General features: G+C 38.8%; 1 protein-coding gene across 2 annotated transcripts in view; it reads right to left on the bottom strand.

Annotated features, from left to right (window-relative positions):
* aatkb (apoptosis-associated tyrosine kinase b) overlaps positions 1 to 17,974 on the bottom strand; it is a 65,796-nt gene extending 47,822 nt beyond the window's left edge. Inside the window, exon 1 of one of the 2 annotated variants that reach the window (XM_077200361.1) lies at positions 17,438 to 17,974. In XM_077200361.1, coding sequence (XP_077056476.1) covers positions 17,438 to 17,516 — 79 coding nt within the window. In that variant the 5' untranslated portion in view covers positions 17,517 to 17,974. The remainder of the gene's footprint in view (positions 1 to 17,437) is intronic. The other variant, XM_077200362.1, reaches the window with a different exon arrangement.
* Positions 17,975 to 19,090: the final 1,116 nt, after the last annotated feature.

The following is a 19,090-nucleotide window of genomic DNA, read 5'->3' as shown; positions in this document are numbered from 1 at the left end:
GGTGTACGAATTCGCTCACTCGTTTTCATTCATTCCCTCAAGTAAACTATGTTAGTGGACTAATTTAGGGAATAGTGAATGAGGGTATGGGGGCGATTTTGGACACAGCCCAGGACCAGGATTGGGAACCACTGAGCTAGGAAGCAATTCAATGCTATTGCAGAAACAATAGTGAGATAGAAAATGCTGCAAAGACAGGACATCAGCTTAAACATTGTGCTGAGAGAACTCTCTAGATGACACATACTTATCCTTACGCTGCTACTCAGGTAGTTTTAATGTGCTGGCATTACTCACATCTCTCACTCGACTATCTCCAACAGCTTTGCACAGTCAGCACGAAAAACAGACAAAAAGCTAGAGATGAAAGATTAAAAATGAGGGATAGTAGAAGCTGAATGCCAAACATGCTCAGAGAAAAGAGAGAGACAGTCTGTTCAAACATGATAAAGTGTTTAATCTAATAAGCTGAAGCCTAATAATATTGATGAAGAGACAGAATGTAAGAACAGAAGGCGAATCAGGGGATGGGTGGAGGGGTGGAGCTGGACCACGGCCCATGACAGACAAACTGAAAATGGACATAGACATAATGCACATATGGTCAAAGAGCTGCTCACTCTGTCAGACTGACCCCAAATACAGCCTGAGTACATGAGAAACACAGCACCCTAGAGACATACACGCATCAGAGCAAACAAACTGGCTCCATCCGGGAGAAGATTCAGTTTCAATTTCAAATGTGCCCCGAATCTGCGGCCATATTTGTGACGCCCCAAGCAGATCATCTGCAGAGGTATATGGTGCCAATAAATCATGAATCCTTACCTAGGATGTAACAGTTAATGTTTTTAACCAATGTTGATGAATGATCCATTGATTATATGGTAGATCAACATGTGCATGTCTCATTTTATGACCTTTATGACAGTGTTTTGCAAACGGTAGACAGCGGAGTGTTTATTCAAATATAAAAGCATTGTACAAATAAGCTGGTTTTATGCTGACTCTTTCTTCATATAGGCAACTATGTGTCATTCACTGCAGTGAAGAGTGAAATAGTGAACAAGTACGCATAGTGTATGCATAAATGCATACAGTGCTGACATGCAATCTTGGACAAGCAAAGACAAAATTTCAAGTTTTCTATTAACTTTAACAACTACGTTTCAAAAGGTTTTAAAGAGGGAATTATTCAAGTATCTGTTTTCAAGAAGCTGCATGGATCTATTAATGCACACACACACACACACACACACACACACACACACACACACACACACACACACACACACTTAAGCATGGCTGTTAGCATCTGTGTAGCTGCAGTGAAGTCTGCGCCCCGTGGTGCCCCTGTCTTCATTAAAGCATGAAGGTCTTGGAACCGTGCTGGGCTCACTAACGTGGGGATTATGTAACTCCCAGTGAAATATGCCATCTACAATGGAAAACCTTCAGTATTGTATTCATTATGATAGAGAATAACAAGTCAAAGTCATTTATCCTTCTTTGTAGAGACTCTAACCCAAATACTTATGGCCTTCTTTTTGTACAGTCACCAGAAAGTCTGACACATTTTTACAACAGGTACACAGATTGGCTTACTTTAGCACTACTGTGCAGGAAGGCCGGATACACAGCAGAGAAGTGTGTGTTTGTCAGAAACACTTTTGGGGTTTACTGGTGCTTGTGTTATGCTAAATCAACAACCCAATAAACCACAAGTCCTTCCTTCCCATTCCCTTGGTCCTTATACACCTACTTTAAAATACAGTTAATTTATTTTAGTAGTTGGCACTTTTCCATCAGCACAATGGAAAGAAGGAGAGAGAGAAAAAAATCTATCAAGTTTTTCCCACTGTGCTCATTGAGCTGAATCTCATTTTCTTAACTTTCTCATTATGACCTGAGACTCTTCCATGCCTGTTACGTGCCTCCCCAGTCTAAGGGGTCAGGGAGGCAGTAACAAGGAAATTATCAACAAGTGGGCAACCAAGAACTCTCCTCCCCTGTCTCACTCCACAAATCACACAGATTTTTAGAACTCAAAAAGACTTTATTTGGATTGATCCAAAGTACAAAAGGAAACGGAAAGCATCAATAGGCTTCGGGAGGGGACAAGGCCAAAACAATAAACATAAAGTTCTGACTATAGGAGAAAAGCCTTCTTAACCTTTCAAAATAAGATAGAAAAGAATAACAAATACCTTACCTCACTCCCTCTCTAGCCCAACACAGGAGAAAAAGGTGGACATAACATAAATGGCATCCTCCTCCCTACTGCTTCCAAAATAAACTTAAATCAAAAAGGAGTCTGGTAACTGGTTTGAAGAATGTAAAAAGAGCTGGTTTAACCGCAGTCCAAGTCTGTTCAGATCAACAACAATCAACAATGTCAGCAATTGACAACAAGATGTACAATTGCTCTTAACACACATGCAAAGGGGTGAGGCAGGAGAAGACAGTCTGGGCACCCTGGAGTCAAAAGAGGATCTCCTCCAACTGGCTTTTCCTTTCCAGCTTTATCCACAAGCTTCCCTAGTCAGGAGCCAATCAGTGGGAACCAGGAGATGATAGTAATTCGTATCAGCTGGCCCCCATTTGGACATGAGAGAATGAGAGAGAGAGAACAAAGAAAGAAAAAAACACCAAAACATTGCACACATAATAACTACGCCCTGGGACGTAACAATGCCTAATGTTTACTTTTTATAGGCCTCATTTAAAGTATGTGTGTCAGGGTTCTGTCAGTTCTGTCTAGTTCAATTCCTGGTTTTGTGACAGAGCTCTGACACTCCTGGTTTTGTCTCGTCTTTGTCTGAGTGCGCGGTTTAGAGCGTGGTCGAGCTGTGAACTCTCTTGTCTACGTGTCTTGTTACATGTGCGGGGCATGGTGTTTGGATCCCGGCACGTCGGTCTAGTTTGGTTTAGGTTCTGTGTCAGGATTCGGACATCCATGCTCCGCGTGTTTGTTTTCTGTTGTGAGCGCACAGGATGAGCTTACGTTCGTTCTCGTGCGCTCTGTCTTGCCATGTGAGCGTGCGGTTTCGAGTTCACTCGGGCCGTACGCTCTTCAGTCCACGTATGTTGTGTTTTGTGTGAACACGTGGCTTATGCGTGTTCTCATTGGCTGCGTGTGTTCATGTCTCGTTTTATGTGAGCACATGGCTTGTGTTTTTTGTCATGTTTGGTGTGAGCACATGGCTTGTCATGTGTTTTCCTTGTGCCATGTGCTCTCCTGTCATTGTCTAACCCCGCCCACCTTGTTACCTGATTACTGGTTAATTTGCCCCACCTGTCCTCTCTCATTACATGCCTTGCTTGCTCCCTATTAATTCTCCTTGTGTTTGCAGTTATTTCTATGTGGTATTTTTTATTTTTTTTACCCTTGTGTTCTCTTCCTGTAGTCGAGTCGAGTCATGTTTTCCCCTCGGGGTAGTTTTTGAGTCCTCGCCTCATCTCCTCAACCCCAAACCCTGATAATGTGTTCTTTCAAAAGCTACGGCACATCCTGAATTTACCTGGATCCAAGAAGCTCTTGATTAGTGCTGAGAAAAGCAAACTAATATTAAAGGTTTGAATTATGAGATGGTTTATATGGATCAAAGACCCATTATTCTCCATCAATCCAGATCTTTCTCTTTAAATAAGACTAGCAATATAATTCCTGAGCAAACAAGAAAACATTGGCAAGGCAAACAAAATCTCTATGTAGTATATCTCTATGATGCATGATTCATGGACCTGTCTAATCTATCAAATGCTGTTATTTTAGTTGGAACAGTTGGAAACCAACAAAACCATGCCAAGAATGACTGAAGAGAAAACAAAAGAAATTATCTGGTCAGACTTTGAAAACAGAATTTATGTCCATCTGCTAGTGATAAATATAGATTATTTTATAGACATACTCTGAAAACAAAGAGGTGCCTCAGATAAAAGTCAGTATCTTTTAAATTTGATGCCACTAGGAAACTTTATCAAATCCAGTGATTTGTTCAAAGGTGCTCATTGCTTAAACCTTTTTTCAAGCGGAATTCTGCACCCGACTCCCAGAAGTTGCTCAGCGCCAGCCAATCAGATTGCTAGTTCTGCCAGTTTGGTATGCAATTTTGCATCAGACGGTCAGTGAATGGACTGTGGGCGTGGATGCTCCATCTAAGGCATTTTAACAGTTTTTAGAACTTTCTTTTATCTCAAAATGTATCTTACAGCTTCAGAATATTGATATACAGGGTATGATGGTGAAAAAGATGACTTGGGCTTCCTGTTCAGTCACAGCACAGGAACGTGTGCCCATTTTAAACGCACACACATGAATACTGCATTCCTATCCGTGCATAGTAAGAAGACTGTCTAATCAACTAACTCCCCTTCAGTCAGCGGGTCTACATAATGCTTGTGACAGGAAAAGCATCTCTGTGTGTTCTCTAAGCTCACCTGCAGCGAGGACACATCGTATGGCCACTAAAAGAGTCAGTGATGGATAGAGAAATGCAAAATCAATAGATAAACTTAACATATGGATCAATCACCTTTCTCTGTCTTTTCCTCCTCCAGTCACTTCATTGATTTGTTCCAAAATCTAGTGAGCCTTCTTGTTGTTTTACTGTCTTTAAAAAGCAGTTACCTGCTAAGAGAGCATCACAACTGCAATGAGTGACTGATTTGGAACATTCTACCTATGCAGAAACATGAATAAATTACATTTTAAATTAATATTTTAAAATAAAAAAAAGTTATTTACAATTTTAATAATATTTTACAATATAACTGTTTTTGATGTATTTTTGATCAAGTAAATGCAGCCTTGGTGAGCAAAAGAGACTTTTTTCAAAAACAAACAAACAAAAATCTTAAATCTTAAAAAATCACAGGACATGGTAAATGTATATTTATTTATAAGAATATTTATAATTAATATTTCTCTCTAACTTGTCTGTTCTATTAGATTTTCCAGTACATGATGGCATTGTCTAGCCTGGGTTTCCCCATAATGCCTTGCGCGCAGCGCTATTTTATTCACGCTGCTAGGCAGTCTGGATTCCTTGGACCAGATTTTTCGCCTCAGCAAGGGGACCAATCGCAGAACGGGGAGGGAGCAGCTAGATGATTTTGCAAATTTGCGGGCACCAGGGAGCCGCTATCAATATGCGGGAGACTCCCGGAATTTCTGGGGACTTGGGATGTCTACCTATGGATCCAACATGGCAGCAGACGCAAAGTTACCTTTCGATGCAGCACAAACAGCAATAGTCGCTGAACGCCATCGTGTAAGTTACATATAAATCTCTGACCCATCGTCTTCTTCCTCGTCTAATTTCTTTTGCTCTACATACGTCATCTAGTATAATTGAAACGATTGGCTATGAGCTACGTACAGGCGCTTTTGATAGACATTCGTAGCACTTAATAAACGGATCTGGGTATTCGTGAACCACGCCTCAAATACCAGAAAATGAACATGTGGTTCCCAGACCCAAGTCTCAATGAGACTAGGTCTGATGTTAGCCAGGCTAGGGATTGCCTCCATCATGAAGGATATATAAAGGAAATAAAATTTCTTCATTCATTCAAAGGATACACGCAATACCGCCTTAGGATTTGACCAAAAGATATATCTTGTAAGGTAAAAAATACAGCCTAACTTCTGGAAAAGCCCTCGTGTCGGGAGTTACTTAAAATGCTGCATATGTAGGCAGCTCACCAGAGCCCAAGCTTTATCTCTCATCCATCAACCTCACTGTCATTCAGCATTGACACTCTCTCTCTCTGATGTTCTCCATCTCTGTAGTGGGAACCAGCTGCGGGGCCTTTGGGAATCTAAATGCCTAATTTCTGATCCTGCTAGACACCCACCACATCATCTCCTCTCAGAGATGCAGATCTCTGCATGGTTTCGTGCCACTCAAGTTACGTAACTTGCACCAAAAACAAATGTTGCTAGGTCTGTTTTTGATGTCTTTCCTCGCACTCCTATCTGGTTTAGGTCAGGATGCTTATACCCAGAGAGAATACTCAAACTCTGAGAACGAGAATGTGACATTAAATTTTAAACACATACATGAGTGAAGTAGGAGTTAATGGTGCTGTGTAACAAGGTTCCCGAGAGCTGCTACAGCATCAGGCAGCTTGATAAAAGAATGATGAAGGAATATAAAAAAAGACAATGTACTACAGAATAAAATGAGGACAAAGAATATTTGACTCTGTGATAGAGTTTAATTGAATCTTTTCCCTGGTTTTCTTGATATTAGGAGCTGGAATGTATGCAGATCTACTATTTCTGTTTTCAGCCTCTAACCATTTCTCTAATTTAAATATTTGTATTATAAACACTGGCTAAGAGTTATTTGTGTCTGACTAAAAGACATATCTCTTGGAAATTAACCACATACATTTCTGTCATGACAACTCTCGAAGTGTTTGGCATGGTAATGGAAATGACAATGTTAATATGTTTGGTCTTGTTGTAATAGATCTGCTGCTGCTGTTGATTATTTCTGCTGCTGTAGAGTACGGGACAGTTACATACACAACAATACATACACAATACACTTCTGTGAGCAAGTAAGACATGCTGCTGCTGTAAAGTATAGCATACATCAATAACCTGTAGCAGATCTATACAGGTGGAGCTGGGAAAGGTGGAGGGTTTCTGAAAGTGCGTAACTGTTACAGCAGACACTGACTAAGTATTTGAAAGTTGAGCACCCATTAATAACGTGCACCCATTCATTTCTCACCATAAGACCTGGACCATGTACACATTTCAATGCAAAGAAGGTGTTATTAAAGAATGGAACAGTAAAAACTAGGGATGCACCGATACCACTTTTTAAGGGTCGAGTACGAGTACCGATATTTTTTTCCTGGTACTCGCCGATACCGATACCGATGCCTGTTGTACTGGGGGGTTCTCGTTTTATGTGGCAATTTTCTAAGAACAACACAATGAGACTAATGAACATATCAGCATCTTTATTTTCAACAACTTAAATAAACTTAAAAAAATAATTCATTCTTATTGTGCTTATCACAAATTTTCAAAGCCCAAATTTCACAGTGTCCAATAACCTCCAAAGGGCAAAACCAAGGACATAATGAATGTAATTTTTACCTGCCTGTCACAAAGTTGTCAAAATGCTAAAGAAATCACAGACAACAAGACAATCAAATTTGTCATAAAGTGCCAAAGAAATCACAGAACAAATGTTTAAAATAACACTGAGTAACAATGTAATCACAGCCGAAAGTGTAAAGTGAAATATTAGAGTGTACTATTAAATCTAGCAACACTATAACTGCAGGAAGAGTGTTTATAAGGATTAAGAAATATAAACTGAGGATATACGTGAGGTATCGGTCTTTGGTATCGGGGTATTTTTACGAGTACGAGTACAAGTACATGAGCTTGGTATCGGGCCCGATACCGATACTGGTATCGGTATCGGTGCATAACTAGTAAAAACTATACAAAAAGTTTTAGAAAGTGCTGTTTCTCTCTTCAAATCCAAAGAGGCCCTTTACATAGTAATCTGAAAGCAAATGGTCAGGAAAGGGATAGTTGAATAAATGTAAATTAAAGGAAGAAAAATTGTTTTTGGTGCAAGAAACTTTTATTAAGATTCTAAATTGGCAGTTACCAAGGAGTAAACAAACCACAAAGCAGAAATGTCCAATACTAGTTACCAAGTACACCAAACGATAATATTAGAATGGCGACTACAGCATGAAAGGTCTTTGAACTACCAGGTGGAGAATCACAATTCACTTCAAGCAAAATGAGGATTTTCCCTTCTCCTCTGAATAATGGATCTAAAAGAACAGAATTCAGGCAGTGCCTCTAATTACTTTAAAGCCTCTATTGCCGTTGCAATCTTCCTGCTGTTGCCGTGGTTATAGATGGCCACGGTGTGATTACACACTGAGAACCGAAAGCTTAAGTGTGCTCACACTGTGCCATGGATGCTGAAGAGGGGTTGCCATGGAGACAGGGAGGCTACATATGTTTCATTAATTTCAATGCATATCACATGATGTGGGCTTTGAAGGTCAGGGCTCAATTATCCATAAATAGCAGGTTCGGTTCTAGCAACAGTAAAAACAGATCTAGATTCTTCCAGCCTGGGTGATTGGAACAGCAGCTTTACGTAACTATTCCTTCAGTTTATCGGAACATGTGCTACACAAACAGTGCAGACTAAATCTGAGAACACCAGTAAAACGGCTTCTATCTTTTCTCCTTTAAAGTGCCCTATTATGCTGTGGTAATATAGCTGTTTGTAAATGTAAAAGGTTGCAAGGTTTCAAAGATCAAAGTCCAAAACAGTTATTGTGTCCCAAAAGAAAGATTCGATTCTGAACTGCCAGAAACGTTCGTTACAAATTTGCATAATGCTCGTCTATGGTCTTCATTAACTACCAGCAAACAACATTTTCTTTTCCCCTCAAACACTGTAGTTGTAGCTGAGGCCTGGAACTTTTTGGTTTGTGTTACAAATCTAAACAAGATGTGGCGACCCTGTGGTGACGGGACGTAACATCTCTAAATTCTTCAGAGAACGAGGGTTACATACGTAACCAAGACATTCCATATCATTCAATATTATGAAGCTGCTGACTCAGAGCCTGCAGCTAAAGTCCCCCACCCAGAGTCCCGCATTCTCAGACCCCTCGTTTTTCGAGACATCGCCTCCTGCTGTTCGGAAGATCGTATAACACCCGCACACAGAGTCCCGTGTTCTCAGACCCCTCGTCAATGCCATTGAAAACAATAGGATGCAATATTACTGTCACGTTTTATTTAAAGTTATCCAAAGAAATATTTGCGTTCCCTGCTTAATGCATGTGCCAAAAAAACTCATTGTTTTCTCTGACTAACAAATTACCCAGTAGTTATTTTTTGAGCGTGGGTGTAATTGAAAGAAAATTACTGATGGAAGGGATACAATTACAGATTGAACTATCTTCTGAAAAATATTATGTGATATTATATTGCTACAATGTTTTTTTTAAATTCAAATTCCAATTTTTCTTTCAGTTCAACATATAATGGTCTAATTAACATTATACCATACTAACATTACAGAACCTGTTTTTTGATATTTTGAATGCGAAGCAAAACTCAAATAAGAATAGACAAAACACCAATAATAAACAATTCGGTACTTTATTTAACAATCACCTAAACATCATCTTGCTGTAAACAAGAAGAAAGAATTGTGTTAGTGACTTTACTTCTCGTCTTCAATTGCATAAAAAAAACTCCTCATTTATAAGTCGCTTTGGATAAAAGCGTCTGCTAAATGAATAAATGTAAAATGTAATGTAAATGCAAAAGGTAAAATAATTACTTTTATGGTAGGCGAATTAAGCCCACCCCACGGAGCCCATACAGTCAAATTTCAGTCAATACAAATTAAAACAAGGAACCCAAACAAAAGGCCAAATGACACATTCTAGCTCACATGTTAATACCATAGACTGGTTAATACATAGTGAAGGCATAGTAAATGTGATTATTAGGCAATTGTATGAGTTGTAAATGGCTGGCAACAACTTCATATCACAGTTAAATTAATATTGATTCATTTTAATACTTAAGTTTTATAAGAACTAATTTAAGTAGTCTACATAAATTATATAAAGTAAAATAATTAGGCTACTCCGGCATTAATAAATTCAATTTATAGTTTTAGGAGAAAATGTCCGGTAATTAAAAAAAGGTCAAACGGTAAATCTGATTAAATAATTAATGATGACATTCTTTGATATTAACACACTTAATGTATTTAATTGGTCTACTTTAATGTCAACTAATTTTAATCAAATTTTTAGGGCTTGTCTACAAAAAGTCCAAGGTTCTAGGCTAACGTTAGCTATCAAAATATTTTCGGGGAAAAAGGCGAAAAAACATTAACGGCTCAAATTTTGTTACAAACTATCTTTACAAATATTAAATGGACTATTCATATGTTGGTGTATCGATGAGCTATAAAGTAGTTTGATTAAAAAAGAAATCGAATGAGTATGATTCGCTAAATAAAATTGACGATACTCACGTTTTGGCTTAAGTTCTTCATATGTTTATCCGATCCAATTTGATAGGAGGCGCTGTCTCGAAAAACGAGGGGTCTGAGACTCTGGGTGGGGGACTGTAGCTGCAGGCTCTGACTCTGCAGCTTCATACTACTCATATCATTGGGAATTGGGATCCCTACCAAAGCGCCACTATTGCTGCTCCTTGCAGAGCTCCGCGTAGGCCACCTGATCCCCAAGCACCTATTGGGGCGGAAGATGGGAGAAAGTTGATCTGGATGACCCATACAATGAGATTATTGGATAACACTGGGAAAGCATGCCTTTCCCTTCTGCTGGCCTCCATTACAGACAAAGAGCTGGTCTGAGGTCCTGAAGCTCTGCGTTCGGTCCATGTACAGGCGTAAAGCGCGGACAGAACAGAGCACAGCCAGGGCTGGGTCTGCCTCCTCCAGGGGCAGTACCTGCAGTTTCACCACCTGGTCCCTGAAAGGAGTGGTGGGATCCTTGGGCAGGTATCCAGGCTGGGGTCTTAGGACAACGTGAGAGTTGGCCGGTCCGAATTCCAGGCACGATTTGTTGACTGAAAATGCTTGCAGGTCCCCTAGTCAGCGCAGTCAGGAGCACTGTCTTCATTGACAGAATTCTCGGCTCAATTAACTACAGCAGTTCGAAGGGGGCTCTCTGTAATGCTGTAAGAACCAATGAGCACTTTATGCAGTAAGGGTTTCCTTTATCTTATTCAATATCTATCTGTTTCACAAGATCCTTTGAGAATGCCAGCAAAAGGAGAGAGAGCAAGGATCATAATGGATATTAGCCTTGCTGCACTTCAACATGTAATGGAGGCAATGTAATGGTGTTTGTTTTTTCTCCCCGGAGCTCTCCGTGGTGCTGATACAGAAGTAATGGGGCATTAAAAGTCTGCTACATATAGTTTAACACACAAGGTACCGTTTACAGAGCACCACGATACCATCTCGAACCAAGATTTAAAACAAGCCCATTCTTTGTGTACAAACTCATTTTTTACATGCTACTCCTACAGTCAAATGCCTCATCTCAACAGTATGCTCTTTCAGCGTTTTGTTCTATTGAGTGATTTTCCTGTGCAATCCATCTGTATTTTCTGGGTCACTGCAGCCTGCAGTGAGTGTGATGGTGAGCAACTTCTCTCAACCAGACACTGAGGGCCATCAGTCCTTTAGTGCTCTGATGTCCTGTAGAACTAAAGAGGGAGAAACTGAGTAGCAGGAGGTGGTTACAGGGGGTCATGACCCATCTAGAGGGATTGTTTGAATATGTTTGCAAAACAGCTGCCAGTTTCATCACTGAAGTATATAAGTTGTAGCAACATCTGCCTTAAACATAGATAACATAAATAATCCCTTAAATAGATAAGGGATTTGCATCGCATAATCTTTGCATAAAATGGCATTCAAAATTGTTTAGTGGGATGCTGCCTACACATATATAGTTATTTATTTATTTATGTATATATTAATTATAATAGTTTTTTTCCTGCTATGATTATACTGCATCTCATCAAGGAAAAAAAACTTCAGTGCTGTTCTAGGTCACCATCTTCCTTTTCTCTTACACTGAATAGCTCCACTCAGGGCATTATTGCAGGTCCCTGAAATAGTATTGCTGTCTTGCACTTGGCCTTGTTTTCTCAAAGATTTGATAATATAGTTTGATAGTGCAGGAAAAGCATTCAAATTTACAAGCAACAGCACACACACACACACACAGATTTGAAAACTCTTCATTGAGTCAGAGTCAAAGCAAACATATCCCTCTTATTTTTAATTGCCATCTGAAATATAGTGTTGCACTGGAGTGGCATAGTCAATATTGGGTGCAATCATATCCATTATGATGATTCTTAATCAATAAAGAGTTCGAAATAAAGAGAAAGAAAATAGTATCATTCAGACTCCATCATGCAGGAGTGGCATCTATTCCTAGGAGTGGGGGGGGGGGGGGGGGGGGGGGTTCTAACTGCTCTAGTCTCTTGCTCTCAATCAGGATCGATTATCTTCCACCATCTCCTGCACTCCTAAATACTCCTATTTCCTCACTCCAAAAACTCCAAGTTCACATACTCAAAGTAGTTCTTCAGTAATGCCACAGGCCATTAGCAACAATACTGAGAGCTTGTTTGTAACTGACCCTGAAGGAACAAATGACTAAGCTTGGAGCCAACGAGTAGGTGTGGAGAGCTTTATTTAAAATAGAACTGATGAGAGTAAATGAAAGCTTGGTAAAGCATGTGGGCACCCCCTTATAATTAACAGCTTTGGCTTTTTCAGCTACATGCATAACTAACAGGTACATAAAATCAAGCAAACAGCCATGCAATATCCTTAAACCAACATGTTGAGAAAGATGAGGCATACATCTTGTGTTTCAGCAACACAACGCACTTCTGCACAAAGCCCAGACCTGAACTCTGAACACCTGAGGGGAATATGCCGAATTTTATTCAGCAAGAATGCATTAAATTGATTTTAAATCAATTTTCAAATAAATGCTGTTCTTTTGAACTTTTTAGTCAAAGAATACTTTAAAAAAATAACGGTTTCCACAAAAATAGTAAGCTAGCCTAGAAATCTAGACGTACCCTAGCGGCAGCAAAAATAATTTTGCAGCCAGTGTGGTCTAGCAACTGTGTGGTCAGGCCAATCAGATCGTGTATAGCAGGGGTGTCAAACTCAGTTCCTGGAGGGCCGCTGTCCTGCAGAGTTTATCTCCAACCAGCTCCAAAAACACCTGCCTGGAAGTTTCTAGTAATCCTGAAGACCTTGATGTGCTGGATCAGGTGTGTTTAATAAAGTTTGAAGCTAAACTCTGCAGGGTTGTGGCCCTCCAGGAACTGATTTTGACACCCCTGGTGTATAGAGTCGGAGGGCGGGCTTAACATAATGACGAAAGAGTTGCGACGGTTCATTGCTACTTGAAAACAAAGAATGGCTGCTGCTGCTGGCGAACAGCGGTCTTTCGATTCGGCTTTGGCCGTGACTCGAAGTTGAACTTTTCTTTGAAACAAGAACAAAGAAGCTCTGACTCTGACTCCGTCGCTCTGACTACGTCACCTTCTTCGTTGCTCTGGTTGGTTGAAGCGCTATCCTATTGTGTGCAGAGGGAATTTGAAAGACAACCGTTTATCCCGCCCCTCGGATTGAGGCATGCCAATGGAGAGTTCTCAGACCTAACAACTTGATGTAGGTCTGGTATGCCAGGCTAATAGTAAGCAGCACAACTGTTTTCAACACTGATAATAATAAGAAATGCTTCTTGAGCAGCAAATCAGCATATTAAAATCATGTGACACTGAAGACTGGAGTAATGATGCGGAAAATTCAGCTTTGCCATCACAAGAATAAATTACATGTTAAAACATATTAAATAAGACAAAATTATTTTTAATTGTAATAATATTTCACAATATTACTATTTTTACTGTATTCTTGATCAAGTAAATGCAGCCTTGTTCGGCATAAGAGACTTCTTTCAAGAACATTCTGTACCAAATAATTCAGTCAACCTGAAATAAATCAAAACTGCATACAGTAAACCAAAGCGCCACGCACCACACACTGACCTATCCCAGCTTGTTTACATTACACCCGATGCCATTTCACCATCACTTGATCATCCTGTAATAGCTACGTCTTTCATAAACACAATTGAGCACAAATAAGCTTCTCTTCTCAATCTCAGCCACATTCTAAACACTCTTTCGGACAGTTTGAGGAATTTGTCGATGTTCACAAAATCTCATTATGGTCAATGTCAAATTTTGCCTTTTTCCTTTTCTCCACTAGCATATATCAATTTGCATATAATCTACTATAATTCATTGTAATGTTTTCTTACCGATCCTTCTGTCTCTGGTCAGGGTAATAAACACAGGCAAGGAATAAACAGCAATTGTTCTTTCAGGAAGAGCTCAGTGCTACAGGACAGTCTGATTGTCTGGCGGTCAGGAAACATGAGCTCTGGAGGCTGGCATGGGATGGCCGCCAACACCACCAGCAATTACCCAACAAACACTGCTTCCAAAAAGATGATGTCATCATTACAATAACCAAGCCTCTCCGTCGTTTCAATTTTTATATTACTGAGAAGTCGTAGTAAATCTCAACATACTCTCAGGAACAACTGTCCAACTAGAGCCACGCTGTTTTATTTTTTAAATCATGGTTTTGGTCCATTAAGAAGATCCAGCTGTAATGAGGCTCTGTGCTGCATCATCATGATTCATGGTCAAAACTGTTGGCTTAGTCATTGTGAGTCATTCACCTTAGTACAACAATTCAAATTCAAATGATGGGATGAAAGAAGAATTCTTTCCAGATTGTGTCCTTAAATTTCAGACTGCACCGTGACAGCATAAACATTTTTAATGTCATTTTTTAAATTATTTTTTTAGAATTATTTACTTCATCGTAATGGTACAAGGTTTTAACACTTGCTATGTGAACACACACAAAAAATCCTGAAAAAAAGTCACATTTGTACTGTTCACATTGGAAACGAATGGGAAGCTAATTTCATCTAGTGGAAATGTTTGGTACATTTCCCAAACAAAATCTTACCAAAATTCACTTTTTGAAAATTGTGGCTTTGATATTCTCACAGTTTTAGATTAAGACTTCTTTTGAAAAATATAAAATGTTGTATAAAATTTTAAAATAGTATTTTTATGATTTTTTCATAATAATAAACTTAAACTTCTATGACTCTTTTAGTTTAACTTTATAAACTTTCAATTCAGAAATAATCTGCCAAGTTTCTTCTTTAAAAATAGACCAGACTTTAGTCTGTGATCCAAATCATTCAAGATTTACAACAGTTTAAGTTAAGGAAATTCAATTTTCAGATCTATATTCAAAAAGTGATTAACTTTCAGACCTATATTCAAAAAGTGATTAACAGGTAATAATGGGTCATACCAATTCCATAAATATAATTTACTACCATAAAATACCCTAAAAATACAAAATATGAAATAAAAAACATTATCGAACTAAAATAAAGTACATTTATTTAATTGAAATAAAAAACATTCAGTCATTTTTGGACCGCCTCGCGAGGAGCACCAGAGGCTTAACACAAAAAAGCATTACATTTATTGTAAAGACAGATAGCCTACAAGTTTGTCGCAAAGATTTGATGAAAGAATACAAACGAATCAATTGGAATCAGGCTTCAGTACCCTGGTCTAAAACAAGTCCAGGAGGACTACGAGAGCAGATTTTGTTTTCTTTTTCTCCTTCTAATCATTCCTAGCCTCTCCAGGATGACTCCTACTTCCATTCATCACTTTGACAGATAGAGCTTGTTCCCCTTTTCATCACCATTGACGGAAATAATTAAATTCGGAGGAGGGGAAGAGGTCTGTGACTCCAAATTGAAAATGTAAAACTGGAAATTCCAATTTGAGAAAGTTTATATGGAGACTTTGAAGAATACTGCAAAAAGGGTTTGATAAAGTTAAGAATAGCACATCTCATAATGGTACTGTAAAAATAAAAATCCAGAGAAATGGAATCTCTCCGGAACAGCAGACCCTCTTGGTAACCATAGGAACCATGTGAGGAGGCAACAAGCCGAGTCCTAATATAAAAGGGAGGGAATACCATTCACCATTGGTGAACCCACATTCACCAACCCACATGATGGCTCATTTACACACCATAGGGAGGCTTTAAAGAGGTAGTTCACCCAAAAATTGCATCATTTACACGACCTCATGTTGTTCCAAACCCATATGCTGTAGTTTTTTGAGCCAGTGAAATACAAATAAATAGCTTTGTGTGGAGAACAAACAGGCTATGGTGCCTTTAGATACGTCAGATTGGACGTCAATGATATCAAATGTCTCGGGATCGAAAAACATTGATCTCCAACCTTATCCTATGCCTCTACAGACAGTAATTGATTTGACAGCAAATGGAGGGCAAATGTTTTTTTTTATAAAAAAATTAATTTAGGTTTATTTCTCACAAAACTATTGAATGGTTTCAGGAGACTTTGATTATAATGCACATCTCCTAATGCTTTTTTGTGTCCTTTCTGGGGCATGACAAACTTCGAACTGTTGTTTCATGGACAACATCTTTTTCCGAAGATTCTTCATAAATAAATATAATACATAAAGTTTGGGAACAACATCAGGGTTTGCAGAGGAGCTTCAATGAGTGCCAGCTGAGAATTTATTTACAGATATTATTATTATTATGTATTTTATTTCAATTAAAAAAGCAGTGTGAAAACAAGTAAAGTGAATAATTTTTAAAGCGGGACACTTAAGGATAATTAGCATTTACCATCATCTGCACTTTATATTTTTCCAGTACAATTAAGCAATAACTTTATCTTAACTTTGTCATCTGAAGCAACCAAAGTGTGAAAATAAATAAATAACAACATATAGTTCTGTCATGACAACTCTCTGAGTGTTTGGCATGGTACTAGAAATGACAATGTTAATATGTTTAGTTTTGGTGGAATAGATCTGCTACGCTGCTGCAGAGCAAGTACGGGACTCGCTACTGCCAATATACAACATACACGATCACTGCAGTGACCAAGTAAGACATGCTGCTGTTGTAATATACACTATATACATGAATAACCCGTAGCAGATCTATACATGTGGAGCTGAGGGAGGGTTTCTGAAAGTGGGCTGCAACTGCTACAGAAAAAGCAGACCAGTATTTGAAGGTTGAGCAGCAACCTCGTTGACTACTGATACAGCAGGAACCAATCAGCTGTGCCCTGCAGAGATGCTTCATGCACATCTTTAATGTATGAAAGTGTAATTTTAAACATGATTCTATATCAGTGTGTAGGCTACCTGTCTAAAACAACCCATTAATTCCATTATCTGACCTTGTCATGACACAAAGATTACTCTATACCCCATTATCAGTCATTATATTCTTCGATTTCATTCACCACACACACACACACACCTTTCCTTGAGGTTGATAGTGTCCTGCTTGTCCAATCAGAATTGGCTACCTGTGCATCAATCTCCTAGTCTTACACCTCCATCTCTGGCATGTGAATCAGTGGACGTGTTGAGAGACAAATTGAGTGTTTGCCTTCGCCTATATGGCTTATGCTCTGAAATAAGTATACAATTTGATATCGATCATTAGATATCAACGAAATTATCAGATTACGAGTTTTCCGTGTACAACTGCAATAAACATTCATTCAAAACGCATCTTTTAGAAGATCTCATTCTAGCAGCCCTTCATGTGCTGCTGAGACGAGAATTTTGCGCATCTCCACAGAAACGTTTTTTTACAGAATGCAATGTGGTACTAAATAGTACAAAACGTAGTTAAATGAATACAATAAACATAAAAAAGCCTACCTGAGTCAAAATGAGAGCTCAGCGCAAAGCTAGGGTTGTAAAACGCAGACATGATCAGCAGTGTAACAGTGTCTAACATGCTGAAGATAACGTGCAAAGAAGTCCTGCAACGATGTCTCTGATGTTAAAATAAAGAGTTTATTTTCTGGTCAAACAGGTCATTCCCTCGCTGCTCCATGTTATAGAGCTAGAATAGGGGAATAGCCGGACAAATCCACTGGTTATGCAGTCCATTATGGATGTGTTTCACCGCAAGCCATTGCCGTGTTCATTTGAATCTTCTCTGGTCATTTTCAAGGAGAGGGTCTGCGGTTGCTTCTTCTGCTTCTCTGCACCAAACGACGCGCGCGCTCGCCCTGTGGATCATTCCTTTATGTGTCCGACTGGAGAAGAAAAACCGAGACAAATTCTGGCCTTCGTTTCCTTCGAATGTTTGAGCCCAATTGAACTGTTTGTTAATAAGCCTGATGGGAGCTGTTCAGTGCTGAAAGACACAGCGCCATCTTGCTCATAGCGATTCCTGACTGATTCTGCGGGAATCCGCGGAGGGGAGGAGATTGCGCCACAAGCGCAGCTGTGACTGACGCTAATATTTAACGTAGCCTACACGATCGAAAGTAATTGACTAGAGTGTCGAAGTTATTCTTTTTTATGGTTCACAACTTTTACCCTGATGAGAGTACTGGGGAAACATATGGATTATTGCATAATTGCTAAAATAAAACGTAGACTACATCTTCGACTTAGACAATCAGCAATCAGCTCTTCGACTTCGACAATCAGCTCTGATTGGATTAACTACTTTAAAAGATGACGTACAACTACCAATACATGCAGATCGTTACTTTAATTGAACTCTGTGGGCTATTAATGCGCCATTTTTTACAACCACAAACTGCAGTAAGTTAATTAGCCTAATAAACAATAATTTGGAGGAAGAATTGCTTATTCTGATTATCCTTGAATATTTGTGATTTTCTCTTGTAGTATTTCTGGGCAAATTAAAAGAGTCTGACTACATAAGTGATGCCAACCATATAGTTTACTAAGAATTTGCTAAACTATTTCCAAAACTTTAAGGCAGGTAGGCGATATGTTCCAGAATTATTTTTTTTGTTAAGCTGGTTGAAAGTCACTTCACATCCTGATAGCAATCAATAAGTTAAGTGATCAAAATTTATTTATGGATATAAATATATATATACAAGGGTGTAACTTTGGTTTGAGAAGTGGGTGGGACACAAAATGGGGGAATTTTTTTTCCTATTCGAATCCCATTTCCTGCATTTACATACATTTAGGGACTATGGTGATACAAAATGCAGGACATAATTAAGTTGATTGTAATGATCAATTCTGCCAAAAATAAAAGTAGGCTAGGCTACTAAACTATGTATAACAAAAAGATTTCTTACTTTTTTATTTTTTAATAGGGGCCAATTGCCAAGACTAGAGAGAATCATTTTATAAAGTCAAAAATGTTCACCATTAATGTTTTGTGTGTAAATAAAATTGAAATTATGTGAGACCCAATTTCCACTGTAATGTAGAAACAACATAAAGACAGTATATTTTTAATAATCGTTTAATAGCATCTTTTTACGAATGAAGGCCAGTAGGCCTATCACTGATATTAATATAGCTACTGATTTC

The sequence above is a fragment of the Siphateles boraxobius genome, unplaced genomic scaffold (genome assembly GCF_051911475.1).
Source record: "Siphateles boraxobius isolate OS27281-9 unplaced genomic scaffold, OSU_SipBor_1 46, whole genome shotgun sequence".
NCBI lineage: Eukaryota > Metazoa > Chordata > Actinopteri > Cypriniformes > Leuciscidae > Siphateles > Siphateles boraxobius.
This window is presented reverse-complemented; position numbering and strand designations above follow the sequence as displayed.